We start from the raw sequence: 27,292 nt of genomic DNA, 5'->3' as shown, positions 1-27,292 counted from the left end.
TTTCCGTTCAATTCAATCTCGAACGGTCGACTCGCAGGGCCATCCGCCTCTGTCGCTTCTCCATTGCATGCTGCTGTGCCTCTTTTGGATGAGGCTCCATAGGTAGCTGCAGTGCAGGCGCGCCGGCCGACCAAGCCCGTATTGGAAACCCATCGCCTACCTCTCCGGGGCTCCTCTCAACCGATATACAATTAGGCAAAATGTCCACCGAACCCTCCCCTCGCGCTGTGCGATTTTCCAACGGCGACGACGACTTGCGCCCAGACAAGATCATGTCCCAGCGTCCTCTCCCCATCGCCGTCGACTCTGACAACTCTGCCTCCTCTGCCGAATCCCAACCCGATGACCTCCACGCCCTCGAGCGTCAGGATGAAGTTGGCTCCCTCGCCAGATACTCCGAGGGCCACGTCGGTTCCGTGGCAAACCTAGTCCAAGCTGCCGTCGCAAATGGTGGCACCACCCGAAGTCTACGAAGCAACGCCAGCGATAGCGACGGCACATATGCCAACGGCACTGCCTCTACCAAGACTCAAAGACCCAGTGCCCCCGCGAGAACTCCTTCCAATACCTATGCCCCGGCTGCCCATCGTAGGCCACAACCCATAGCCCCTCCGTCCTTCGTCGAAACCGTTCGAGCATCATCCAGAGGTCGACCTCGTCCCAGCGAGAGGTTCCGCCAGCAGGAGAGAGCATACGTCCAGAGACTGCGCCAGGATCACGGTGATGGATATCCTTTCGACGGCTACACCAATGGAATGAGCCAAGGCGGGGATTCCGACTCCGAGGGAGAGACACCCTCTTCCGAAGGACCCTTCGATGACAGATACGACCAGGAAACCATAATGTTTTATGGGAATGACGACTTGCAACCAACTGATGAGGACCTCAAAGATCCCATGAACAAGGAAAGACTGGAATGGCATGGCATGTTAGAGGCTGTCCTGACCGGAGATGTTGTCAGGCAGGAGAAGAAGAGATTGATTGGATCCAACGAGACGGCAGTGGGGAAAAGCGGGCAAAAGGCAGAGCTTTGGCTAGGAATTCGGTCAAAGGTGTGCGGACGGCACTTGCCTGTGCAAAGGCGAATGGTAGAGGAGGCTCGCGCATCCCTGGACCGCACCCTGGACGAGATCATCAACTTTTCCGTCAAGGGTGAGAGCGAGGCGGGAAAGCCGCCGTACGAACAAGTGAAGGATGTGGTGAAGAAGATCGACAAGTGCGAGAGCCTGTATCCCTCATGGACCTCACTAGCAGCCGAGCATCAGTCCGCAAACTCACCACTCTTCCACGAGGCATCAGAATCCATCGTCTCATGGTACAACACCAACGAACTTATCAACACAGAACTCGCCATTCTCAAGAAGTGGGTCGGCAACGAAGAGTTGGACTTCACTCGGACACGCCAACGCTCCCCTGTCGGCAACGGCATCACGGACGAGTCCTCATTCCTAGATCGTTTGATGAAGGAAGACGGTCTGAAGTCTCTCTACGACGAGGAATTTGACGATGAGAAGAACAAAGATGCTCATAAGGGCATGTTGCCGGGCATCTCGACCGTCATCAATAAATCCAAGGAGACGCTGATCCGCAATTTCGCCGCCTTCCAGAAGCGGCACCTTCCTCCCTACATTGAGGAGCTGCTTACCTTGATCAGCTTCCCGTCCCGCCTGATTGAGGAGATCATCAAGATGCGACTTGCTTACGCTAAGAAGGTCAAGGAGTCAGCTCAGCAAAACCCGATGATGCAAGACCAGATGATTGGACAATTCCAGCTACTTCTGAAGTTGGCCATACGGATCAAACTGGAGTGCCTTGCTGTAACACAGCCAGAACCCGGTTGGGAGCTGCCACCCTGCATCGACGAATCCTTTGACCAAGTCGTTCTGGATGCCTTGAAGTACTACTTCAAAATGCTCAACTGGAAGCTCAGTGGCAACAAGAACACCTTCAAGGAAGCCGAGCTGTTATTCCAGGAATGGGACTTTGCCAATGAGATCGGTAGCCATCTTCTGGGTGGAGACGTCGAAGTTGCTGAGCAATTCAGTTCCTTGACATTCAAGGCCATCAACCGTCTCAGTGTGACATTCGAGAAGGAACTGCAGGTCAAGCCAAAGGAAAGCACTTCCGAGATGAGCAAGCGATACAAGCAGTGCCTGGACTCCGTCCGAGTAAGGCAGCGAATGTTGCAGCGTTTCTCCAGGATGCTGAGCGAAAACTACGAAAACGCATCAGACTTCAGCATTGCCTTTGCTCCGGAAAAGCTGCAAGAGTTTTACGACCGGCTGATCTCTTCGGGTCATTTCCAAGTCTTCACGGACCTTTACGAGCAAGAAGGCATCTTCGTGATGGCTTCGGCCTCTCTTATCGAGAGGCATGATGCCATCCATTCCATCCTGGGTCTCAGCTCTCCGGAACAGTTTGCCGAGGATCCTACCGACCCATATCTCTTGATCTTGCGGCCTGAAAGTAACCCGCATTGGTTCGGCGATGTGGTGCCTCTCACAGTCAGGGAACGCAATATCGACTTGAAAAAGGGGCACATGAGACTGGTAGCCACTGGTGCTCAGGCTAGGCTCGTCAATGCCAGAAAGGCTTTCATCGACGCCGTGGACATGCACGTCGACCTCGTCGTTGAGCAGCGGTCAAACCTACACAAGGTCAACACCCGTCTTATGGAGATCAGACGCGTTGCTTACAAGCTGTCCAACAACTTCATGGACAGTGTCGAGATCATCCGCAAGCAGACTGAAGGCAGAGAAGTCCAAGAACTCATCCAGACTTGCTTCGTCTTTGCAACGGAGTTCGGCCAGCGGTCGCTTCTTGTCATGGACAGCAACCGGAAACAGATGAACAACCTGAAACTCACCAAGCTCGCCCTGGACTGGGTTAGCTTCATTTGCGATGACTGTATCGCATCGGATCGAAAGACGTTCCGATGGGCGGTTTTGGCTCTTGAGTTCGCCATGGGAATGACGCGAGGAAGACACATCCTGGCCCTGGGCGAGGATGAGTATGCAAGACTTCGTGCTAAAGTGGCGGGTTGCATGGCTCTTCTCATCTCTCACTTTGATATCATGGGAGCGAGGTCGAATTTGGCCGCCCAGGCAGAAAAGGAGCGCATCGAGGCTTTGGTGGGACAGTTCAAGCGTCTCGATAAAAATCGGATGCTCGACGACCAGGAAGCCTCCAAGGCAATTACGGAACAACGATTGGAGGAGATCGACAAAGTAGACGAGATCAGGAAGGCAAAGGAAGCCGAAAGGCAGGCGCTTGGCCGCGTGCTCGAGGGAAACAACGAAGTGGATCGATCCCTGGCCTACCTCTCATCATCAGCGACAAATATCACGATGCGCTGGCAGCAGGGCCATTTCGTCGGCGGTGGTACTTTCGGCAATGTCTACGCTGCCATGAACCTCGATTCTGGCCACTTGATGGCCGTCAAGGAGATTCGTCTACAGGACCCCAAGTTGATCCCGACTATTGCCGAGCAGATCAAGGACGAGATGGGCGTTTTGGAGGTTCTCGACCATCCAAACGTCGTCTCGTATTATGGTATCGAAGTCCACCGAGACAGAGTCTATATCTTCATGGAGTTCTGTCAAGGGGGCTCTCTTGCAAATTTGCTGGAGCACGGCCGTATTGAGGATGAACAGGTCACTATGGTTTACGCGTTGCAGCTACTCGAGGGTCTTGCGTACCTCCACGAGAGCGGCATAGCCCACCGTGACATCAAACCAGAAAGTAAGTCGATCGCTTACTGCAAAACAGCACATGCTAATGGATACAGATATCCTCCTCGATCACAACGGCATTATCAAGTACGTCGACTTTGGCGCCGCCAAGGTCATTGCAAGGCAAGGCAAGACGCTCGTACAGGATATTACCGCCACGAAACCTAACAAGTCGATGACGGGAACACCAATGTACATGTCTCCCGAGGTTATCAAGGGCGAGAATCCAGGCAGAGCTGGCGCTGTCGACATCTGGTCTCTGGGCTGTGTGATCTTGGAGATGGCCACAGGCCGTCGTCCTTGGGCCAATCTCGACAACGAATGGGCCATCATGTACAACATTGCCCAGGGAAACCCGCCCCAATTGCCCTCAACCGACCAACTCAGCCCACAGGGCATCGACTTCCTCGGGAGGTGCTTTACCAGGGACCCCAAGAAGCGGGCTTCTGCTGTGGAGCTTCTCCAGCACGAATGGATCATGACGATCAAGAGCCAGGTCGTGGAGCCGCCTACGCCTAGTGATGCAAGTAGCTCAGCTCAGTCGACACCTAGCTCTAGGAGCAACACCAACGACGGTTTCTACTAGGAACAGAGATCGCCGCTCGGCATTGACCTCCCGTCTGTCGAGGAAGCGGAAACTACGACGGATGATTCTATTCCAGAAGCCAATACCGCAATATTGGCGGCCTAGGCATACATATTTTCTTCTACAACAACAGCACGCGATCATTTTTTTTCCATCGTACCGGGCAACCCCCAGAAATAGCATCAGCGAAGCGTTTGGAGTCATTTCCTCGAGGGTCTTTGTGCTTTTTCTGGACATGGGGTTCAAAGGTAGTACACAGCAACAAGAGCAGCAACAGTCGGTCGTTGATGGGAGAGAAAGGAGGGCTCGTTTCTATTGTTTCTCCATGATGAACACACGAACATGAATGGAAAGTAAGGAAAGGCGGAGGTACGGTAGGCAGGTCGACCATGAGTATGGCGAGGACATGACGCCACGTCATATCATATAATTCAATACAATACCCCCCATGAAGGCACTTGCTTGCCTGGACTTGAATTTATTCGGATGGACGTGAACCCATGCGGGAGTTAAATCCGTACAGTTTCTCGTCTGCCTTTGGCAGATATGATTTCAAAGGTCTTTCCCCCCAGATCTGGTAAAACATCACCTAGGCAACGACAGCCTCCGTTACAGCAAACTCGTCCTTGTCCGAGTCCAGCACCGCCGCGGCGTCCATGGGCAAAGTGACCATCGGCGCAGTGTGCCCGAAATCCACATTCATCAGAATGGGAAACCTTTTCGCGGCCAGACGGCCATGGCAGAGCAGCCCCTTGAACACGGCCGCATACTCCTCCCTGGCCCGGGCGGAGTCGTACCCGTAGGGCCGCCCGATCACCAGGCCGGCGATCTCGTCAAAAACGCCCCGGGCAGCCAGGTCTGCGACGGCCTGTCTGACCTTGCCCAGCGGGCTCCCCTTGGTCAGGTCGCCCTCGGCCATGGCGGACTCGAGGAAGAGGATCCTGCCGTTCCAGTCCGGGGATATCTGCGGGATGCCCTGGATGCGCGCCACGACGGTCAGGCAGCCGCCAAAGAGCCGGCCTTCTGCGCGCCCCGGGCGGAGCCAGGTCCAGGCGGGGGAGGGGAGGACCTGCCGGGGTGCTGGTGCTGTTGCGGCCTGGGAGGAGGAGGAGGAGGAGGAGAGGAAGTAGGGCGGGAGCAGCGGGGCGTACACCCTTGAGCGGGGAACGGGGCCGAAGGGTTTGTCTGGGTGGGAGGTCGCGGCGAGGAGGTTTGCGAGGTGGAAGTCCTGGAGGTAGCCGTCGTCATCTGTTCCTTCTGTGCTGTGCATTTTCCCAGCGTCAGGGAAGGCGGCGATGGATGCGGCAGTCGATCTGACGGCCTCGCCGAGCTCTGTCACTGGGCAAGGACCGTAGAACGTCCGTAGGCCGGTCAGGGCGTGGAGAGACCAGTGCAGCACCGTGATGTCGGAGTATCCGACGACGATCTTGGGGTTCCTCTTGACCAGCTCGTGGAGCTCCGTGTCTTGGACCAGGTAGGGAATGAGCTCCGTCATGGTAGACCCGCCGATGGTGCAGAAGACGGCGTCGATGGAGGAGTCGCTGAAGGCGGCGCGGAGCTCGGCCAGGCGGTTCCTGATGCAGGCGACGACCGGCTCGCCGTCGGTTGAGACCAGGTCGGCATCTTCGCCTTCGTTGATGAAGAAAGCTGTGACGGAGTAGCCGATGGACTCGAGGAGTGCTATGGAGCGGGCGACGGCTGTGGGTATGAGATTGTTGATGCGGGAGGACGGCGAGACGAAGGCGATTTTGGCATTGGGGTGTAGGGCCTTTGGGATAATTGTCGGAGGCATCTTGGCAGTCAGTTCGAGTGAAATGCTTTTTGGCTGTCAGAGATGATGCAGGATAAGTGGCATGTGGTTGACCGCAAGGTCTGAGACGATCACACATGTGACGGGGTCCATATGAAAAGAGGAGTCAATTGAATTAGAAAGGTGCTGTTTTTAAGCAATGCCGCTCACCAAAGTGTCTGGTCTTCCTGAGAGTGGCTCTTTCAGCCTGCGACGAGTGAACTACAAGTTGCGCAATCTGCATCTTATAGAGTCTTGTTAAGGCAGAAAGTCTATCCCGCACACGGATCGTTATGCCGAAGGGGGTATCGGAAAACCTGGTCGGGTACGGCCCCATATCCCGGCCCGACCTCAACGGCGTCGGGCCCGGAGGCCCGCAAGTGACTCCTTTCGCAGTACAAATCGGACCTACAACACGTCCGACGGTACCTTAGTCTGGTGATGGCCATAGCCTTTGAGTACCCTTTAATCGCCTATCACCTTCCATATATCTCCTTGCAGATATCCGTATCTAGATTCCTGTCCTGCCTTTCGTACATGCATGGTGGCTTAGCGCCTCTTGAGACTTTGGAGACTTTGGAGAACAGTGACTCTCGTCGGCGAGCAAAGCTTCTTCTGTTCATTATGACACACACCACAGAGTCAAAACCTTCATGTGCCGTGGCCTGCGACACCACTATGGCTTCTACCTGCGTTGTAACAGACCGTGCAATCTAGGCATAACGCCATGAAAAACCTTGGCATTCGAACGTAGGCTGGAACACGATGCGGATTCTTAGAGATCCACAGTTTCATCTCCAGGCGAGTCTTTTATTCTCATGATTTAAGCTTCGAGGTGCATCGAAGGGAAATCTTTAGAAGCATCGTAGTGTAGAGCATCATTTCATTCGACGGAACCGAGTCCGAACCGAACCACATGTAATAGCTCGGTCATACAGGGGCGTAACACTCGGACTGCGCCTCCTTGGCCAACACAAAGGGTGGTTGACTGAGGGGTAACGCTGTTGGATGGTCTTGGAGGAGATCATGACTGTTACTTTCCCACGTGCTTGCATTGCCTTGGAGGAGGGTCTCCCCATCCCTCATCAGGGTCTCGCGCGCCAAAACCACCTAATTTCCGTAGACAGTGAGGCCATGCTCGATCAGCCAGTCCATGCCCTCTTTTCTCCAGTCATCCGTCTCGACCTCGGTTCCATTAATTCCGAAGACGAGGTCGCTCCCAGAGCCACTGGCGGTCTCGTAGATAGGCCAAGAAGCTAGCTCAGGGGCGCCATTGGGATCAAGGCCAGCGAAGAAATTGATCCAGGCCGAGTTCATTGTCTTGGCAAGACTTGTGGCCTTTTCAGTGTACGCGGTGTCATTGCCACCGAATGGGTTTACATCATAGCCGTCGCCATTGAGGTTGTAGAATACAAAAGCGACCTGTATGCCTTTAGCTTCATGTCCATTTCATGTCCATGTCCGAGGTTCTTGTGCCTCTTCGGAGCTTTTAGGGCGGGAAGCTTAATGTGGTCGAACTCACCTCTACAAAATGAGTAGAGCCGATGAAAGGCGGGTTCCCATTGACCGTGACATCGAAGCGATAGGCATACGAAGGCACATTGTGTGTGGACCAGAAGATGTTGGCCCTCCTCCTCGTGAACTGGAAGGTCCTGCAAGAAAACCGTCAGTGGGACCTTTTGGAGACGGGTCGGGGTTGTGCATACAAATCTCCAAAGAACGCCCCGGTGCGGCGTTGCTGCAAGCCCCGCAACACAGCAATTTCCTCACCAGGTTCAATGATGTGTGGCCACGTTTGCAGGCTGGGGATACCTTGGGCTTGGTCGTTGGGGTAGAGTTTCAAGACTTCCTCAATCAGCTCATCGGCCGACTGGCCGGTAGTCTCCTGGACGCCGCCAGGGATGAAGGTGCCAACTGCATATCGGAAGTCATCATCTGTGTTGACTGTTCCGCCATTGGGTCCACGACCCTGTCCGAAGGCAGAGCCCTCGTCTGTGTTGCAGCCGATGAGGATGGGGACCTTGACAAAGTCGCCACGTTCAAGCTGGCTGGAGGCGTAGTCCGCAATGAAGTCGCCATCGAGCACAGGCGGAAAAGGGAATGCCGTAACGTTCAAGACAGCGTTGAAATCTTCAAGGGAGGCGGTGCGAAGACACTCAAGCGACTCCTGAGTCCCGACGGTGGAGGCACAAGATGAAATGTTGGTCACAAGGTTGTCCCAGCTGGCTTGATACGCATCTGTGTTGTTGAAGCCGCCTGCCCACCGAGGGATAACGCCGCCGAACCCGGACTCAGCAATGGCGCCTCTAAAGAGGCCATCGTCTCGCCCTATGTAAAGTTAGCCGTATCCAAATCTTCTTGGTTGATCTGCCGGAAGCGAACCGTTGTAAGCCAAGACCTGGGCGGAAACGCTCTCAGCGCCAGAACTCTCGCCAAAGATGGTGACCTCATCCGAAGCTCCGCCAAAGCTCGCGATGTTCTCCTTCACCCAGTGTAAAGCCAATCGTTGATCACGGCTGTGGCTCGATTAGAATTTGTCTTGAAAAGGCGGTGTTGAGAATGACATACAAACCCAGGTTTGTGGCGTTAGCATCTACGGCTTCTTTACCGCCGGGAAAACCGAATACGGAGAGGCGATAGTTCAAGCTTACGCCGATGACTGGAGTACCCTGCTTGACACTGTTCTCGACGATGAAAGAGAGGTTGTAGCGTCTATCGGCGGAGCCACCCATGTACTGTTTTGTGTTAGTGATGAGCGCAGCGGCACGGTGTTATAGGTGGCAAGGTATATCGTACTAAACCGCCTCCGTGGATCCAGACCGCGACGGGCAGCTGTGTGTCAGGAGATAAACCAGCTGGCCGGATGACGTTAAGGTATAGACAATCTTCCGACTGCTGATACCCGATCATGTCACCGCCGTAGCCAATGCAGTGTGGAGGGTACTCAGTGGCAGAACGAGTGCCATCCCATGCGGAGTCTAGGCTCTCAGAGATGGTGAACCGTTCAGGGGTCTGTAAAGACAATGTTAGATTGATGCTTCAAAGCTGGAGGATCCGCTTGTCCATCACCTTTGCATAGGGAATCCCGAGGAAGAAGTCCTGATTGTATTCAGCACTGTGGATGCCGGCGTAGGAGCCATTCTTGACAGCCACCACTGGGGCCTCATCCCTGTAGCGAATGGAAGCAGAGAAGGCCGGAAGAAGGTAGAGGCAAGATGCCAACAGGTAGGCGGTGAAAACCATGGTCAGAAGCGTGGAGAAGACACTCTTCAGACGTAGAAGTCGATGGGGTTTGCCGCCGGGGAGTGGTGGTTCTGGGAATACGGATAGGGACAGGCCACCAGGGCCGTCGTTACTCTTCTTATAGCTCGATCGATCCATGACGGACATGCTGTGACAAGCATCATTTACTTCCCTCCCGTCGCATCAGCAAGATGCCAAGAAAACGTCAACTAGGATATATCGGACCGAGTGGCATCGGGTCTGTTTACACGACGAGGGGCCTGGGACCTCGAGGAGAAGTGGGCGGTGACAGGCACCGATAGAGGTAGTCAGGCCGGCAGGCAAGGTGCCGTCAAGCGATGAAGTGCATCCTTCTTCGAGGTATTCCGAGAGGGATTAATAGGGCAAGAAACAACTCCCCGCAAGCCAGAGGGGCCACTTGGTGTGCAATGACGGTGGAACTTCGGCGGTAGTTGAGGAGCGAAGGGGAAGAAGCCAATCGCAAGCACAACAAGGCTAGTAAGGAGTGGTTATGATGGCCTCTTTTGGTGTTATGGGCATGGGTTGACGAGGTAGGGAGTGGATGCCCGGCTGTCATGAGCGGTAGTGAGGCGACGGTTTGGGGAGAACATATGGAGGCCGATGCGGGGAAACATGGGGTTGGCATGGGGTTTGGGGAATGAAGAAGTGCTGCAGAGCCACACACACCAGAAAAACGTACCGGGCGCGTGGTCATTCTTCCGAATGAATTAGTCAGGTAGGCCTCTTCGCTCCCTGTTTCCTTGACCTCAGGGACTGCGTGCGGTGTTAATGGAACCGCCCAGTCCCAGGTCGGAGCGGGAGCGACGCCGGTCTCGGTGTTTCGTGTCCCGCTGGTTCAGGTCGGGAGGCGTCGGTGCGTGCCCGACAGACATCTTCTTCTTTTTTGCTCGGACGGTCAGTCCAAATGTGGTCGGTCTACTATGTACTTAGTACTGGAGAGAAGTCTCACCCAAATTCCTCGTCGCCCGTCTGCTCGGCCAGCAAAACCATGAACCATGAGTGAGCCATGTGGAAGGCTGGGAATGCGAAAGGAGGGAATGCCGGTGTCTTCCATTGTCTCGCAAGGAAGGTCGTTGCAGATCGCTACCTTTCCCCACACGAGCCAGATGACGGTTTGGGCACGGATAAAGTGGGTAAGGGGAGCCCCCGTCCGTCGGTGCAGTGTCATTGGCGAATTCCAGCCCCAACAAACGGTGGGGATCCGACTTTCCTTTCCCGTCGCCAATTGTGAACTCTGCTGCAACCTCACCTACCTTACCTTACCTACATAAAGGTAAGGTACTACTCCGTACACACACTACCGACCGACGGCTGCCCACCAGCTGAAGATACCAAGTACGTGCGTGACCAGATCCCAGGCTCGCACCATACGAGGCTGCTTTCTTCAATAACGGACCGTAGCCGACCAAAGTACGATTGAATGTTTTCTTTTTATTCTCGACCTCTCACTCTGGCTTTGCTTTGCCCGAGGCTCGATGCTCGATGCTCGATGCTGGAACACGAAACGCCCGCCATCCTTTCACTTCCCACTCTTTCTTGCAAATACGCATCAATGTCCTTGTATGGTACCCTGATCCGCCGAATGCATGCTCCCGTCCCCTCCCACCACCGTGTCCAACGCCCGGATTCCCGTCCCCGAACCAGTCCGCAATGTAGTGATCCCATACCTCCAGCTCTTTCTGTTCCCTTCTTCCTCCTCCTGGTTCCCTCTCGGGTATCCATCCCGGTTCCCCCTCCGCGTCTTTCTCCTCCCAGCCACAAACAAACAGCGCCACCGCCAGCAGGACATCAGCCGTATGTATATCATTACATTAATTGAGAAATTGTTTCTGTGGTGTTGTAGGTATCGTCAGAAAGGAAAACGTTGCTGATTAAAAATGAAAGGCTTGCGTATACCAAGGGACGCGCCAGGTATGATGTCTGCCAGTCGCTGAGATCCCATGCGAACACACAAAGTAGAAACGCCGATTTTATAAACAGCTCAACCAGACATCGCTGAGCTGACGACATTCAGTTGCCCGAGTCGCCATCTACTCTCTTTGGAAGTCTTGAGCAGTTATGTTGCTAAACGCGTAATGCCTCGATCTTGTGTGCTCCGGCGAAGGCTTGATCGCCATTGAAGAAGCATCTGACCAATTGTACTCGGCGTTGCCGCCCTCGTACGAAGAGTAAAATGCCGGTCCCATAGCGTTGTGCGGGAACGACGGTGTTACTGGCTGGCTGCCGCAACTCTGGGCGACGTAGGCCGGCACGTTCGTCTGGAGTCCGAATTCGTTGTCGAAGGTGCCAAAGCTGGGAGTGTGTATGGGTTCGTCGGGCACCTGGTACTCGTACGAGAAGAGAGAGCCCGGCATGTTTGTCATCAGCCCCGGGGTGTCAGGTGGCGTCCTCATCGTCGGGTCCATCGCGTACTGGGGAACCGTCAGATTGGTCTGTACGCTGTAGCTCTTGTCATCCTCGGAAGACATGGACGAGACTGTTGCCTCGCGCATGTTCTGCTGCTGAGTGGGCACCACTGGCGTGTTAGGAGTTGGAGGCGCCACCGAGCTTCTGGACACTGGTGAGTGGGCTGCCATTTGCAGGAGAAGGTTTTCCTGGTTCCGATCAAAGCACAGTGGTGATCGCGGCCCCGCGCTAGTTGCTTTTTGGATCCCTCTTGGGAAATTGCCTGTGGCCGACGCAACACGTCGCATCGGGCTCGGTGCTTCTATGCGTCTAGACATCTCAATCCCTGTCTTGGGACCCGAGAGATTGTATGACTGGCTGCGCATACAGCTGACGAGCTGAGCGGGACGCTTGGAATTTCTTCGGCTTGCAATGTCAATCGTGGGGGGCGGCTTGAATCGGAAATCGGTGGTGGGGATTTCTGGTGGGGAATGGGCCATGGATTCCGGGGAAAATTGGTCAAATCCGTTGACACCCTCACTCTGCATCTGCTCCTGCTTGATGTCCATGTGGAGAGAGTCCGCCATCATGTAATGAGATGCCATGCCATGCATGTCAGTGGACCCGGACAGATGTTGGTACGATGAGGCGCTCGTGGCATCGGTAATCTCTGGCATGAACTGAGGTATTGAGATCGTCAAGCATGGCGCTTGTGAGGTGGCCTCGGAAGGTAGAGACGTCGCAAAGTCGCACGTGTCAGGGAAGAAGTTGTCGGTGGTCAGGGAGTAGCTGATGTTGATTTCTTGGGCCGGGCAATTGGGCGACTCCGGGGAGGTGTATTCTGCTTCGGTCTCTTCCGCTGTCGCCTGCAACATTTCCTCCATTTCCGTCTCGGGTTCGGCTTCCTCGACAGGCGGGCTCGCTGTGACCGAAGTTGTTTCCTCTGATGCCTTCACAGGGGGGAAAGGCGCGGCGGATGGACGGAGATCTTCCTCTTGATCGTTGGAAGCGTAGTACTCCTTGACAGTGTCGGCAGTGGTGTCTCTCGTCTCGGCATCTTGTTCCGACTTTTGACGCTCCTTCTCCTCATTCATTGCGTGCCTTTTCTCCTGCTTCGCTTTTGCCCTTCGGTTTTGGAACCAATTCTGAGACTAGTTAGTTGAAGGTATCTCGCACGGAGGAAGGGCAGTCAAGTACGTTGATTCTTGCGACATCCACTCCCATCTGCTCAGCAAGTTGTTTCTTCGTACTGCTGTTGGGCTTGTTGTTTGCCTGAAACACGCTCTCGAGCTTTTCGACCTCGTCCTTGGCCAGTCTGGGCTTCGTTTCCGTTGCCTTTCCACCAACACCCGGCATCATATGTGAGCCCATCATATTCATATGATTGTACATTTCATTGTGCTCAAAGTTTGGATTTTGATAGTAAAAGTTGGCCGCACAATGCGGGTAGACCGCCGGCGCCGCATACTCGTACTGGTTGAAGTTCTGGTAGTAACTCATTGTTGCTGTCGGGTCGATGTCGATCAAAGCCTGATTGGTGAACAGTCCAAGGGACGTTCGGTCGATGTGATAACGGAAGGGGTAGCGAGTGTGGTGAGCAAAGGTGTAGCGAGCACAGGAGGTATCATCGGCTTGTGCGTGTTGATTATGAGATAACGAAAGACGAAGGAAACCCGGAAAGGAGACGCGGGCGGTGCCAGGCTATGGAGCAGAGTGAAAGAGTGACTGGGGGTTAGAGATGGCCGAGGGCCTGGTGATAAAAGAAGATATCAAGAGGGAACGTGGGTGTGATGGAGGCACGGGACTCGGAAGTAGAGATCGAGGGGAGCTTGTCCGCTTTAAGATTGAATGAGGAGGGACAGACGATATAAAGAAGGGTGAGGCAGATCCGGGAAGAGATGAGACAAGAAGGTCTGCTCAAGTCTCCCAAGGCTTGAGGGCGAGATGATGGATCTGTCCAGGCAAGGGCTTGGGAAGGGCACAGACGAGGCTTGAGGAAAGGGTCAAAAAACAATGACAAGAGGAGCGAGGAGGGGGGTGGTCAAAGAAGTATCATTTGTCTTCTCGACCCATCACGCACACACAAACTCCAGGAGTAGGCGCGGGTGTGGGTTCAGAGCGGCAAGAGGGGAGAGAGGTTCCTCAACCCACTGGGTACTTGCTAGAATCGAGGAGATCATCTTCGGGTGGAGGTGTCGGGAGACCAAGGGAGCAAGGGGGCGTAACCTTTCTGTCTGTCGAGCCCTCATGGCCGGGGCCTGAGAGGAGGGAAGAGAAAGGGGACAGAGGCCGCGAGGGTTGTTCTCCAGGGACCAGGGGCAAGAAGGGACCGGGGTTGACAAGCCAAGGAGACATGGTCAGCAGTGGAGGATATGACAGGGTCCGAGCATTACCAGTGAAGTGCTATGCAGATGCAGCGTGCAGACTGTGCAAACAAAGCTACTACACTAAGTTTATGCAATGCCGGACGACTAGGTTTCTCGACGGGGACGCAGGGTAGGTACGGATAGTCGAAGACAGGACGATGAAGTCCCGGAAGCACAAGCAGGCTGAGGAAGAGTGTGCAGCTACATACAGCTAGACGCCGCCGAGTGCGTAGGGAAAGTGAAGTGTTCGTATGCAGGCAGGTGTGTAGGTATGTCAAAGGCCGAGCCAGCGAGCGGGAGGAGGGGCTTGAGCAAAAGAACCGGACAGGTTCCTGCTTCCGCGTCCATGTCAGGACCAGAGTCAGCCGAGGGGGAACAACGGGTGGTGAGTGACTTTGGGTGACTCGCTACCTGTTGTTGTCTGTGTGCCGCGGTGGCAGTAGGTACTGCGTGGGTAGGTGTGTGGGAGCGAGTGAGCGTGTGTGTGTGTGTGTGTGTGTGTGTGTGTGTGTGTGTGGTGGTGGTAGTGGTGGTGGTGCATGGATGCGCGTGTTCGATGAGCTGGACTGCGACCTCGAGGCCGAACTCCAGCCAGACGTGGGTGGTTATGCTCCAGTCCAGCACAGCACAGCGCAGAGGATGGGGGATGGTTGCACCCACCTGAATAAACCTGAAGGACAAGTGAGAGTGAACCCTTCACATCCACAGAGGCATCCACACGTCCCCAAGGCTAAGCATGCCATCCCATGCCACGACGTCCCATCCCATGGCATCCCACACCCCCTGGTCCCGACCCCGGCGTCGAGTCCCGGATCCTTGTCCTTGAAGCGTCTTTGCGTCCCTGGGTTTGGACGACGCCCCCTGTCAACCGGTGGCACACTAAAAAAGTTTGGGCTCAAGTCCCCTGTTGTGGGCTGAAGATAGCCCGGTAGGCGTCAACGAGGCCTCTGGCAGATAGATGATGGGAAAGTAGAGCAGAGGGGCAAGTACCGTCAGTGAGTGACAGATACAGACAGTGCATCGTATGGTGGCTAGGCTGGACGACAGGGCGGTGTTTTGACTGACGGACAAAAGGGGTGAGGGCGAGACATTGCAGGTTGACAAGTCACGACGGCGCCGGCCGGGCGAAGGGCAGCAACCGACAGAGCGGGCAGTGATTAAACTGGGTAGTGGGACAAGGCGAGGGCGAAGCAGCAGCCTTGCCATGACGATATCATGGGGGGGGGGGGGGGGGGGGGTCTAAAGGCAAGGCAGTACTGTGTGGAATATTCGTAACAAGGGACGGAATGTGAGTCGATAGAATTGAAGCAGGAGGGGCAACAAGGGGAGGGTCGCACACGATAGAGACAGGTACGGATATTCGTAGGGCATGAGAAGCCCAGAGCGACGATCGCAATGGCATCATCTGATTCGGGGAAGCGGAGAGAGGTTCACTCAGGGCAGCTGAAGTCTGTGCGACGGGGTTGTAGTAATTGAGCAGCAGCAGCAGCAGCAGCAGCATCATGTCTCTTGGTTCTGAGGGCGGACGGGACGGCGAGGGCCAATTTGCGGCGGAGGACTTGGGCGGACGGCGGACAGAACGATGGGCTTGGCGGGCTGGCGAACAGATGTTTGCTGAAGCTAACAGAGCGAGGGGCCGAAATGTTTTGAAAGGGCTGTTCTACGGCCAAAGTAAAGTCAGTGGTTGCCGCCGCGGGTTGACATGTCGGGTCCTGTCTACCTACCTACCTTAGCCTACTTACCTTAGTGCCGACTACAGCTCATTATCCGTACCTGCCTAAGGGTAGGTGAGATAGGCAGGTACCTCGCGGTAGGTAGATAGGCGACTTCTAAGATGAGGTTGCCGTTGGCTGACTGACGTGCTGGCAGAGGATCTGAGCATGGTAAAGGATTCGGCGACTGCTGTACGTAAAAGTAAGGTGAAGGATGTGAAGCCCGTGGTCGAGTACGCAGTAGAGATCACAAGTGGGTAATGTCAGATAAGGACATAGGTAGGTAAGGAGGTATGTGACCTCAGGCACCTTCGCGGAGAGCGTCGAAAACGGGGTAAGGTGGTAGCTACCACCTGCCTTACCTACCTGCCTACTTAGCCATTGGAGCACACGTGTTGTCGGTCAGAGGTCACACTGTGGAGAGACGGTGAGGAAATTATGGGTACCTTGGAGGGAAGCAGCGTGGGAGCTTGGGTTCATCTTGGTGCCAGACAGTGTGGAATAGATTGACACAGCCCCCAATCACACGGACCAGGCGTTGGTCGTCGTCCGGTGAATCGTGGTGCTTTTAGACATTCCACGTCTGTTTGTCCGTGTTTATTAGACGGACTTGTTCGGATGGATTCCCTACCGAGTGTGGACACGGACTGGTCGGTCAAGAAGACGCTTTTGCGACCAGTGCGTCCCGTCCACGGGTCATGGCCTCATCAGCTTGTACGAGTCTCAATCTCAGACTGACAGATAGAGAGCACTGATGTTCGGTTAAGGTACCTACCTACCTTAGGGACGAATAACCCAACCCACATTGTAATACGCATCTTGGAGTCTTGGACTCGGCACCTGGAGAGACTGTGACGCTTCAATCTTGTCAATCTTCCATTTGTAACTTCCAGCGCTGCAGCAATGGAATTAACTTCTTTTCCTCTACCTTGATGGCCAGCCACAAACAGTACTAAGGCGGACATCATCTTCAATTGAGTTTGCAGAAAAAAACGCTTATTTGACGTACCCGAAAAACGAAACAAAGCCCCCAAAAACAAAACACCTCTCTGTTCTTTGTTCTTTATGCCGGGGCGGATCGAGCCATCCATCACGTCACTGAGGTGCAACTGCCACCGTTGGCCATTCCATACCATTCACCGTCACCGTCACCGCCATCGTCATCTCTCGCAAGATGAACAGCCCCAGATAGCTTCTTCATCTACACCCACGACTGCCGCTTTGGGCAAGCCGCCACTCGCTCACCATCGCCTGCACCACCTCCACCACCTGCAACTTTCTTCTTCCTCATCCAGCCTCATCCTTGGCTTCCCCACGACCACCACTCGCGTTGCAAATCTCTCTGCACCGCTGCTGCTGATCCTGATCTTGTCACTTCCTGTCTCGGAATGCCGCAACTTCCGATCGGCCTTGGGATTTTACTTCCATGGGTTCACGGGAACTACCCAACTGTCAATCTCTACGCTACCATTGCAAGTCTCAGTCTACGGATACGCATGTTCGTCACTCAGATAACCACCACCGCTTGCACCCACCCACCATGCTTTGGACTCACGGCAACCACACCCATCGCCCAACCGCCAGCTGTGCCACTGTCGCCGTCACCTCGTCCCGTCCGCCCAGCCGTCATCTGCCCTTCCCGCCCGCGTTACCACCGCACCAGATCAAAGCAAAACCACCAAGCTGGATCACATCAGCTACGGATACGTATCTGGGCCTTGCTCGCTTGCTAGGACATGGCCCCGGTTCGTCTCAACGCCTAACCTACTTGCACTGGTCGACCTTCCCGCCTTATCGAATCCCTTCCAACCCAATGCCGCACGCTGTCGGCTACCACTTCACCTTGCAGCGCGCGCTTCCAGCCGCCGTATTGTAGCTACCGATATCCCTCCATCGTGTGTGCCCCAGGCGCCGTGCCGTCCAGAAACATGACGGCCCATGCTGCCACGCGACGAATGGAGCAACCATTGCGATCACTGCCCTCGCCGGCTGTTGTTCATGTCCGCCATATGTTGTGGGAAGGGCCAGGTCTGGACGGAAAGGATGCGCACACGACGATAATTGGGACAAGTTCTGCCCAACCTTCACGCTCTCCGACCATCTCCGCTCTCACACCCCAGCCTGCCTGACCAAAACTGGACGCGTGCGATTCGTGGGCGCAACCGGCCCCTGTCGCCCTGTCTCCTGCCCCTGGAGCTTGGCCGCGCTAACGCACCTCAACGACGCCAAAAAAGAGAAAAAGAAAACGACAACTTTTTTTCTCCCCCCGCTGTGATCAACTGACAAGTTGGTGGGGTGCTTTACGGTCCTACGACTTCCCGATTCTCCTCAGCGAGTCCCAAAACGTAACGCTGTGATGCAAGTTCGGGCCAGCCACTGCGTCGTCCGCCTTGAAGAGGGAGGGATACCTACTACGTATGTCGAATGGCCAGCCTTCGCGGCCGTTTTCCACTCTTCGCCACGGCTTGCCTGCAACGATCACCATGATCCCCGTCGACGATGACCTGCTACGACAAAACGGGCATCGTCGTTACCACTCGTCGGCTCTTCTTTTGCCTGCTTTGCAACACAAGGCCCAAACAGGCCCAGCCGTAGCTGGAGGTCGCCCAGAAGGAGACGGCTGGCCCCTTTACGGCGCTCTCGAGGTACGCAGTAAGGTACCTGCCGCTGTTCCCGCAGGCTAGCTCAATGGGCCCCCCACCTGGCTTCCGCGTGTCTCACTCGGCGTTGCGTTGGCTCGCAAGCAAGTCAAACTTTGACGACGCCGGAGGTGCCCAAACGCATCAAGCCCATGCCTTTTCAGGCTGAGACCTGCCTGGCCTTTGCCTTGGGAGACCACTCATTATGTGAATCTTGGACTTGCATCTGGCCTCCAGCCGTTACCGTTGCCGCTGCTACGACCAAGGAGATCCGGTCCGTCAACAGGTGCTGATGCCTCGTTTCTTCGCGCAGAGCCGAGCAACCTTCTGCATTAACAAAGATGCAGCACCTTAGCCTGAGCACGCTTCACAAATCATTTTCACCCAAATCCACTCGCACTGTCTGCCGGCGGGCGACTTCACTCCATAAGTGAATGCACCGTCTGCCGTGCAAAGAGCACAAGTGGAGACAGAGGAAATGTGGGTGGAGTTGGCCTCCGACGCTCCGAACGCTCCTTCGAAGTTCGCCGTGCAGCCATCGCTCCGCCGTATGCACGGATCGCAGGGCCAGAAAACCTCGACAACAGGTCGCACCGCAGCACGTACATCCAATGCTTCTCCCACACCATTGTTCTGCAACAATCGGGCTCTATCAAGCCATAGGCGATGATACAGACGTTCAGCTCGCCCATGTCTGCTTTCCGAGGTCTTTCCAGCCCTTTGGTCAGCCCAAGAAGCGCTCGAGCTGCCAGCACACCGATGCCTCTCGGCCGTATCATGAGCATTTGCCGAGAGAGCTTGTGCGGTCTGGCTTCTGCTTGGAGAGGCACAGAAACGCCTTCAAATGTGCTGCCAGGAGTGGGAACTGCTTGACAATGATTCTGAGCCGGCAGAGACCCTATCATGGCTGTGACATCGGAAGAGCGCGACAGAGCCTGGAGCAGTAGTAACGGATTTCATGCCACATCCAGTCTTAGCGTCCTCAGGTCACGATACCTATGCGCGCATCCCCGCCTCTCCGAGGACCTCACGACTAGTCAGCTACGTACTTCTGTTTCTAAGCCGCAAGACTGCGTTACCAGTGCTGGGCTTGACAACTGGATTTCCGTCTGCAAGAACACTACGGATAGTCCAGGGCAATAAAGGCTTGACAGAGTCCCCTCGAGCTAAGCCGTCAGTCTTGCAGAGTCGTACAACAGCACGGGGAACTGCTGCTATTCCCGGAAGCTCATTTCCAGAGCTGCCCCCGATTCGCAGAACTGACAGGTCCATCATTGCCCGTGCTGCGCATGACAAACATCTTACGGCGGGAAGCCGTTCCGCTTAAACCTGACAAGAGCAAGAGTAAGCGTCAGTGGTCTGGGACGGAGTGCGCATTGACTGCACCCAAGTGGCTTGCGATCTGTCATGCAGCCCGCGGAAGTCTGCCGCCTCGTCACGCAATACCGGATTGAACGACTCGGTGACCACACCCTGCCGCCAATTCTCCGTGGTCAATGTCCTTTCGAGGTAATACTGGACAGTGTCAAGGTCAACACGCACAGTCTCGCTTGAGGCGTCAGCTCTACAATACGACAGCATGGTGAACTTTACTACTCCTCCCGAGCACGAGATGAAATCCAAGCCGCCAATTTGCGATCCCAACGGCATCTTCCGGTATCTCGATATACCACCATCGGAAGATCAGGTTTCCGGCGATGGGCGCTCACCAGCGTCCGTGGCATCGAAAACCGACTTGAAGGCATAATCTAGTGTGACATCGCGCCACCCGGGCGTCTGTTTGAAAAGCGGCTGATCCCAGACGCTGGTGGTTGCTGCCCATGCTGTCAATTGGCTTGCCCGTCGGCGTTACAGTGCTAAAAGCCAGACAAGGTCGCCAGACCTGGACCAACCCCAAGGTTCGTCTGTTGGATTTTCTTAAGATGTGCATTATAGACCCCCCTGCCCCCTGCCAGGAAACAATCGTTCTCGCTTTGCGGCATCGACGCCGAAAGCGCAAAATCGCCGTCCTCTATCCGCAGCAGGCTCTGGAGATGAGAAGCTAGGGAGATGATAGGTACGCTGGACTGGAGTGGCGGCATCTCAGCATGGATCCTCAGTTAAACAGGAAACTCCATCGTCATGTCGAGTGTTATCACAGTTCAGCCTTTTCTCGTTTTGTTCAGCTGGGCGGTCCAGGCTCGTACACCCCGCATGATCTTGCCGATGGCAGCACGTCTGCGGCACCTTGAGAATCCCGGCCAAAACTCCGAAGGAATACATCCTAGCAGCACACATCACATCCTGCGCATGCCGACTCCTCGCCTATAGAGTTCCGGCGGCGAATTTCAGAGTGGGCTTCGGTGAGTTTGGTGGGAGAGAGCAGCCGTCCATTTGAGAAGCGTGGTCTATGTTTGACACCTTCATAATGGTTATCGGATGGCGATCCAGCGGCATTCTACACTACATTCAAGTCTAGACCGGCTCCAGTGCGCGCATGGGACACCTTGAAAGCCATCGACTGACCCAGACCTTCTGTGTCCATCACCTTTTGTGAGTCGGCCAACAAGTCTCAATGAAGGTGATAGCGAGGATCAGTTGCGGTCTGTCGCTTCGTTCTCGGCCCTTGCTCATGTGGACCACGCAACGCTTGAATCAACGCTTGATTGGCGCTGATGGGGGGGAATATGAGCCAGCAGGGCAAAGACGATGTCCCCGGGTGGTGACGTGGGGTGTTTCTCGGACCGTCGCTCATCCGTAGGCGTTGTAACCTCACCAGCGAAGCCGCCTCGAGAACTTTCGGTATGGGCGCGAAATCGCACAGCACGGTAGCATTCATGTATGGTTGACTGTGCCGTCAAACTGTGGTCGCCATAGCAAGTACTGCTCAGAACTCGGAGGTGTTCTGTGATCGTTATGTAAGCATCGATATCAGTCTCTGTGGCTTCAATGAAATGTCCACGCGGAGTCGCGGCGTGTCACAGCGCTCAGCTGCCCACAAAGGCTTTTTTTTTTCTCAAAATCCAAACGGGGCCGTTGGTTCTACGTGCTGAAGTCTCTGGATCGACGCAAGAGAGGAGCGGCCTGGAGCGTTACTTGGGAGCTCTTCAAAGACCGAGTGCGCCAAAGAAACTAAATCAGCCAAAGGAGCCGTTGTCTCAGTGGTCCCAGATGCTTGGCACAGTTGACAAGCCTGATTGGACAGCGTACGATAGCTCGCGTATGCCTCGATACAGAAGATTATCCCACCGAGCCGGGTCGAGGCGAACATCTCGGAGTCGCGTGGCTATCTTCTTCATGCTTCCCTCCGTACTAGTTGATGGCGACTACCAACATGTTCCAGGTCTGACATGGACATTCAGGAAGCGGCGAACGACACTCCCTGAGTCATTGAGGACGCCCGCGGGGGTGGGGGAGGAGACATGAAAGATATCCAAACCCGAGTCAAAAATATCCATGTATACGCAGTACATATTCTTCGCAGTGAACTAGGGAAAGGCGCAGGCGGCAGAGCTGTTCGTCAGATGGATTTCTACCTCGTGGAGTGCCTCTCATCAAGATTTACAGTGGGTTTGCGGCGTCATTAGCCCATATCGTCTCCTTGACTTGCTTGTACGTACATGGCGAAGGCGGGAGCGGGATCTCTTCTGTTACCAGCGCCATGGTACCCTAAGCCTGCCTTCATGGACGATGGACCCCGAACCAGAAGACATCGTATGTATGTCAGGCTTGCGCGATCAACCCTGGCTGCTCAACCGATTTTGACGACACAGAGAATCCATCCCCGGAGATGATGTTGGCAAAACCCAGCACACCACCGCAGGGCTCAGCGGACTGGGATTGGGGATTGGGCCGGAGGCTACCGCTTCTATTTTGGTGTCTCGTCTCCAACTCGGCCAACAGGCCGCCGCCAGATCGCCATCTCGCGAGCAGCGATTCGTACCGGGGCCGGGATGCATGCTAAGCAACGTAGGTATCATTTGCCTTTCTCTTTGACCAACGATGATGTCGTCGAGACAAGAACAAACCTGCGAAATGCGACGAATGGACACTGGCGCGGCATTCTGGAATGGGGAAGCGGGCGGGCGGTCCGACTACCTGGTACAATGCCAGAAGCACTCAAGAGTCAAGACCAACAACGCCGGTCGCTGCGGCGGAGTAACACCAGCAAAAAAACTACGGACCATCCGTACAACACGCCATCCATCTTCGTGATGTCTAGGGACGGGTTGGCGGACACGGGGGCTTGCTGAATTAGTCATGACCCTGGGCTGGCAAATCTGCACAGGGGAGATGAGTCTGTTGTTGACGTACATGCGCAAGGCACGATGCAACGAAAAGGGGCCATTGGCGCCGTACGTACCGTACGGATACAGATACAGACACCCAGCCAAGAAAGGGACATGTGACAGATGGCCGTGCTTGATGAGCTGGATGGATGGCATTATCACCCAACCGCTCAAGTCGGTCGTTGTTCTTTCTTTCTGGACGTGCAGGTGCGTGTCACCAAGGTCATTGATTTCAACAAACGGCAATGACGATATACGAGGTACGGTACAGAGTACGGAACGGATACAGCGTAGCTTGGATCCTTGGGGATGTTGCAACCTGAAGACAGGCCACCACCCACCACCACCAACGCGGCCAACACCAAAAACAACAGCAGTGCACCAGGATGATGGGGGCATGGCATCCTCATCAAGATTCAAAAGGTGGAAACAGCGGCAAACGGGGAGAATGAGATTGGGATCAAAATCGGGCCCCGGCGGCCACGTGCGGCGCCGACCGTGACGACTGATGAGATGGACGAGATGCCGACCCTGCCCCTGCGTGTGGAGCACGCACTGGAGAGAGACTGAGAGAGAGAGCAGGCACAGACCTCACAGCTGAGAGGGCAAGTTGTAGTGTTGTACCGTAGTAAGTATTCGTTTCTGCCGACAAGGGGCCACCGCTGTTGGTTTTCCATCGAGGCCCCTGCTCGCAAGCCTCGGGCCCATGCTTCCCTCATTAAACTCACGTCAAGGGTCCTCGTCACGGCCGTAAAAGGAAAACGTCAAGAGACGACGCGTGCTGCACCCGCTGTTGACCGGGCTGGCGCGCGCGTCCGTCCCCACCCAACCCAGGTGACCCATCTTCTACGACTGCACAATTTCCTTCTCGCTCGCTTGGGTTTGGCACAGCCTCCCCGACATGGTCATCTCGAGTCAGGCTGTGTCCGGCTCCGCTGCCGAGTGAGTCCCGACGGAGCACAACCTACGGCCGCCGCGCGAAGTGAAGTGGCACGGAGGGGGAGGGAGGGAGGACATCATGGTATCATGCAAGGCACCAAAACATCACCCCCCCATCTACGGATATCGCCAGACCATCCGTGAAACCGTAGCGAAAGAGTCAAGGACGACGAAACAGCAGCGGTCGCCGTCGCCGTCGCCACGGTAAGTACGGATAGATGGTGTAGAAACGAACACCACGGGCTGTCGCTCATGAGTAGGTGGTTTTTCCACCCCTTCTATCTCCCTGACAGCCAGTTTCGTTTTCCCAACCGTCCAATCGACCCAGCCGTCTGGCTCCTAGCGCTGTGAGTCCGGTCTGTTGTCAGTCTGTCGGACTCTACCTTAGCCCGCCCCTAAACCGAGCCACATGGGAGCCTCCGCCCAACACAACCCAGCCCAAGCCAGCCCAGCCCAGCCCGGCCCGGCCATATGGGAATATCCCCCGCGGCCTCATCGTCTAGGCAAGCGTCGCGGCGCGCTGCGGGCTTGATAACTACATGATTCACAATCTCCGTTTCACCATGATGGAGATTGGCACACGACTGCCAGTCCAGATGGAGATGCCTTCTCCGAACTTGAAGGCGTGGCGGTGTCTGTCGTTGGCGCAACCACCGCTGCCTCCACCACCGCCGCCTCCACCACCGCCTGCGGCTGCACGCAGCTACGGATAAGGTAGTTTGCCCAAAATGTGTACCTGCAGCCTCCCACAACTGCCGGTGGCATTCATTGCCCCTGACAGGGCCGTTCAGCCACATTCAAGCCGCGTTACTGGGAAAATATCACCTTTTTTTTTCCCCCTCTTGCAATAATCGTACCTCTTATCATACCTAACCTACCAAATCGTCCCTCGCGGCCAGCGCCCGGCATGGGTTAGTCTGACGGGCTGTTCCTGCATGCTTCCCCCGTGCGGGAGTTGGCGTATGCCGTGATACGTGTCGAAATAGCATCGTCGGGCGCCTACCGCCAATGAAGGCGCAGCCAACTAGGGAACCAGCAATCGCTGACTCTAGAAGGCCGTCGGGACCAAGTGGTGAGATCCAATGATGTAACAAGAAAGGCGTTGGAGATGACCAAAAAAAAAAAAAAAAAAAACCCAAAAAAAGCTCTGTGACGTGGAGGAATACTTTCCGCTGCTGTCCAACCTTCGCCAATGAAGATGAACAACTCGGGGTCAGCCCGACTTTTCGTGTGACCCAGACCGTTACACACATCGCCGGTTGGGACCCAAGGGAGAGTGAGGATCTCTAGGATATACTGCAAGATGCTGATTATAGATGTCACTTGGCTCATCTCTCATATCACGCGTGTTCGTCTGCGTGCACGTTGCTGGCCTGCATGTAACCGGACCGTCAGTCAGGGCAAACTGCGTGCTGACAAGCAAAACAGTTGTACGCTCGGGGCCTTGCAGCAGCGCAGCTTGCGGTCACCCTCCCTTAACTCGTCAACCCGCTGTCTCTCTTTAACTTTTTTTTCTCTCTTGTGTCAATACCGATGTCGTCCTGCGGTTATGCAAAGTTGCGCCACAACCATGGTGTCGGTATCGTGTAGTTTCTGCACAAGTTGGACAACAGGCATCCGGAAGGATTCGGCAACTTGGTAAAGTTCCTTATACGACTCTGCTGTGAAACGAATCCAATCCTTGGAGGGGACGCTTGCTTTTGCCCCTTGTCTCTCATCGTGAGCGGCGATTGGGCTGGCTGGTTGGTAAATGTTGCTTTTAGGGGCATCCGGACTCAGATACGTGAGACTAGTTGATCTCCTGCTCGGCAAAGGGGAGAATCGGGCTAAACCAGCGGGTTGTCTTGTCTGATCCTGCGAAGGCCCGTCGGCTCGGGTTCTGGGTTCAGGGTATGGTTCATGCACTGTATGATGTAAACGGGACACTAATCTCGCAGTTGTCATGTGAATCAACTTTCGAGACAATCAAATGAAAGTTGGTGCATCACAGACTCGGCCGGAGCAAGATATTCTTGGACACTGAGGTTGCACGCCATGGACACACAACAGGCGGCGTGTGTCGTCTCCGGACCGAAGAGACACATGTCTTGGGCCCGCGGCCTTCTCAACTTACCCCAGACCGGGTTCATTCGGAAGGTACCTTGCAGTTTTCGTTACACTGTTGTCTGTTCCTGAGTAGACATTGGGTTCCTTCAAGATCCTTCTGGCTGGTGAAGCAATTGCCATCCTCGGATCTGCGGAAGGCTGCTTGCTTGACGCTCGCTTCTTTGTATGAAGTTCCATGATGTCTTTCCAGGAGCAGGTGAAAGGAGAAGTCAGCCCAGAGGTAGACTATTGTCTCTGGGCCATCTCACCAGGGGTCCAGTTGGCTCCAGACACACTCACCCCTTAGCAACCTAGTTCGTCCAGATCTATCAAACGAGAGGGGCACCACGAGCAATAGCATTTGAGTGCTGTAATCTATTGTAGAGAAGTCTATTCTAGTCTATTGGTTCATTAGCAGAGCCTCCATTCCTCAGGCAGCTGATACCTCCGACGCCAGGGCATTGGAGAACTCCAAGGTGATGGAACCCCCCTTGACTTCGATGAGCCTGACTGAGTCCAGGTCTTGGACGATCCAGTCCGGCTCGGCGCTGACAACCTGCTCAACGGTGTGGCTTGTGACGAGGCCAAGCACCTTGCATCCAGCGTCCTTGCCGGCCTTGATGCCTGCCGGGCTGTCCTCAAAGACAAGAACCTGCTTAAACGCGTCTTGCAGACCGAGCTTTTCGCGGCCGATCTTGTAGCAGGTTGGGTCCGGCTTGCCGTTCTCGACGGACTCGGCGGTTACGAGGTGCTCGGGCTTGGGCAGGCCGAGGGCCTCGAGCCATCCGCCAACGAGGGGCTCAGTTCCCGACGTGACAATAGCCCAGGGAGCCTTCTCCTTGATTAGGGCATCCAGCAGTGCCCTCGCTCCCGGGATCTCGACGGCGTCCTTGCCGTACAGTTTCGGAAGTCGGCCCTCCATCTCACGGGTGTCTGCGATGGAAAGTTAGCCTTTTATTCTTGTGCCTGACAACCCCCTTGCTTGCCCGGTGGCTCGGACGACAACCTGAATTTGTGCGGGTAAAGGAGCGGTTGGTGGATGGGACAGGACGGTGGAGTGGGAAGCAAGGGGACCAAGCAGAGGAGATCTGAGGACTCACATTCCCAGTTTGCTTTTTCAGGGGCCAAAATCTTCAAGATGTCGATACTCCGGCGGCCGTGAGACGTTTCGAGGATAACCTCGGGTGCGACACCTATTTCGTTGCCGACTCTGCAAGGGAGAAAAGGGGGTTCATGTGTTAGTGGAGTTCTTCTAACCCGGGGGAGACGAGAGGGGAGAGTTGATGCAAGGGGCAGCTGGTTGATGACGATGATATTTGGCTACTTACGTTTGCCAGTGCTTGACGACGGCCTCAGTTGAGTCGATGATAGTGCCGTCCATATCGAATAGAAAACCATCGAAGGTGATGCGTTGCGGAGGGGCTGTGTACGACATGTTGAGAGCTTCGGAGTTGTCAATGTCAAGATCATGGGCTCTAAGCAGTACGAAAACTTACTCAAGTATGCGAGAGACGTGTAAAAGTGACAA

The 27,292-nt window shown here is 55.1% G+C and overlaps 5 protein-coding genes across 5 annotated transcripts; 1 reads left to right on the top strand and 4 right to left on the bottom strand.

Annotated features, from left to right (window-relative positions):
• Window positions 1-200: 200 nt before the first annotated feature.
• COL26b_006880 (uncharacterized protein) lies at window positions 201-4,317 on the top strand (the record flags this gene model as incomplete). The annotated part of the gene is made up of 2 exons (XM_053179691.1): window positions 201-3,741; window positions 3,788-4,317. 2 exons carry the CDS (start codon window positions 201-203, stop codon window positions 4,315-4,317), a joined length of 4,071 nt encoding a protein of 1,356 aa, XP_053036337.1.
• A 589-nt stretch (window positions 4,318-4,906) lies between these two features.
• On the bottom strand, window positions 4,907-6,109 carry COL26b_006879 (uncharacterized protein; the record flags this gene model as incomplete). Its single annotated transcript, XM_053179690.1, has 1 exon — window positions 4,907-6,109. One exon carries the CDS (start codon window positions 6,107-6,109, stop codon window positions 4,907-4,909), a length of 1,203 nt encoding a protein of 400 aa, XP_053036336.1.
• A 1,107-nt stretch (window positions 6,110-7,216) lies between these two features.
• On the bottom strand, window positions 7,217-9,496 carry COL26b_006878 (uncharacterized protein; the record flags this gene model as incomplete). Its single annotated transcript, XM_053179689.1, has 7 exons — window positions 7,217-7,528; window positions 7,629-7,758; window positions 7,813-8,434; window positions 8,489-8,622; window positions 8,675-8,841; window positions 8,903-9,118; window positions 9,176-9,496. 7 exons carry the CDS (start codon window positions 9,494-9,496, stop codon window positions 7,217-7,219), a joined length of 1,902 nt encoding a protein of 633 aa, XP_053036335.1.
• Window positions 9,497-11,400: 1,904 nt separating this feature from the next.
• On the bottom strand, window positions 11,401-13,255 carry COL26b_006877 (uncharacterized protein; the record flags this gene model as incomplete). Its single annotated transcript, XM_053179688.1, has 2 exons — window positions 11,401-12,900; window positions 12,953-13,255. The coding sequence occupies 2 exons, from the start codon at window positions 13,253-13,255 to the stop codon at window positions 11,401-11,403; spliced, it is 1,803 nt and encodes a 600-aa protein (XP_053036334.1).
• A 12,939-nt stretch (window positions 13,256-26,194) lies between these two features.
• COL26b_006876 (uncharacterized protein) lies at window positions 26,195-27,199 on the bottom strand (the record flags this gene model as incomplete). Its single annotated transcript, XM_053179687.1, has 3 exons — window positions 26,195-26,697; window positions 26,865-26,974; window positions 27,093-27,199. The coding sequence occupies 3 exons, from the start codon at window positions 27,197-27,199 to the stop codon at window positions 26,195-26,197; spliced, it is 720 nt and encodes a 239-aa protein (XP_053036333.1).
• Window positions 27,200-27,292: the final 93 nt, after the last annotated feature.

The sequence above is a fragment of the Colletotrichum chrysophilum genome (genome assembly GCF_026319265.1).
Source record: "Colletotrichum chrysophilum strain AFK26 chromosome Unknown scaffold_53, whole genome shotgun sequence".
Classification (NCBI taxonomy): domain Eukaryota; kingdom Fungi; phylum Ascomycota; class Sordariomycetes; order Glomerellales; family Glomerellaceae; genus Colletotrichum; species Colletotrichum chrysophilum.
This window is presented reverse-complemented; position numbering and strand designations above follow the sequence as displayed.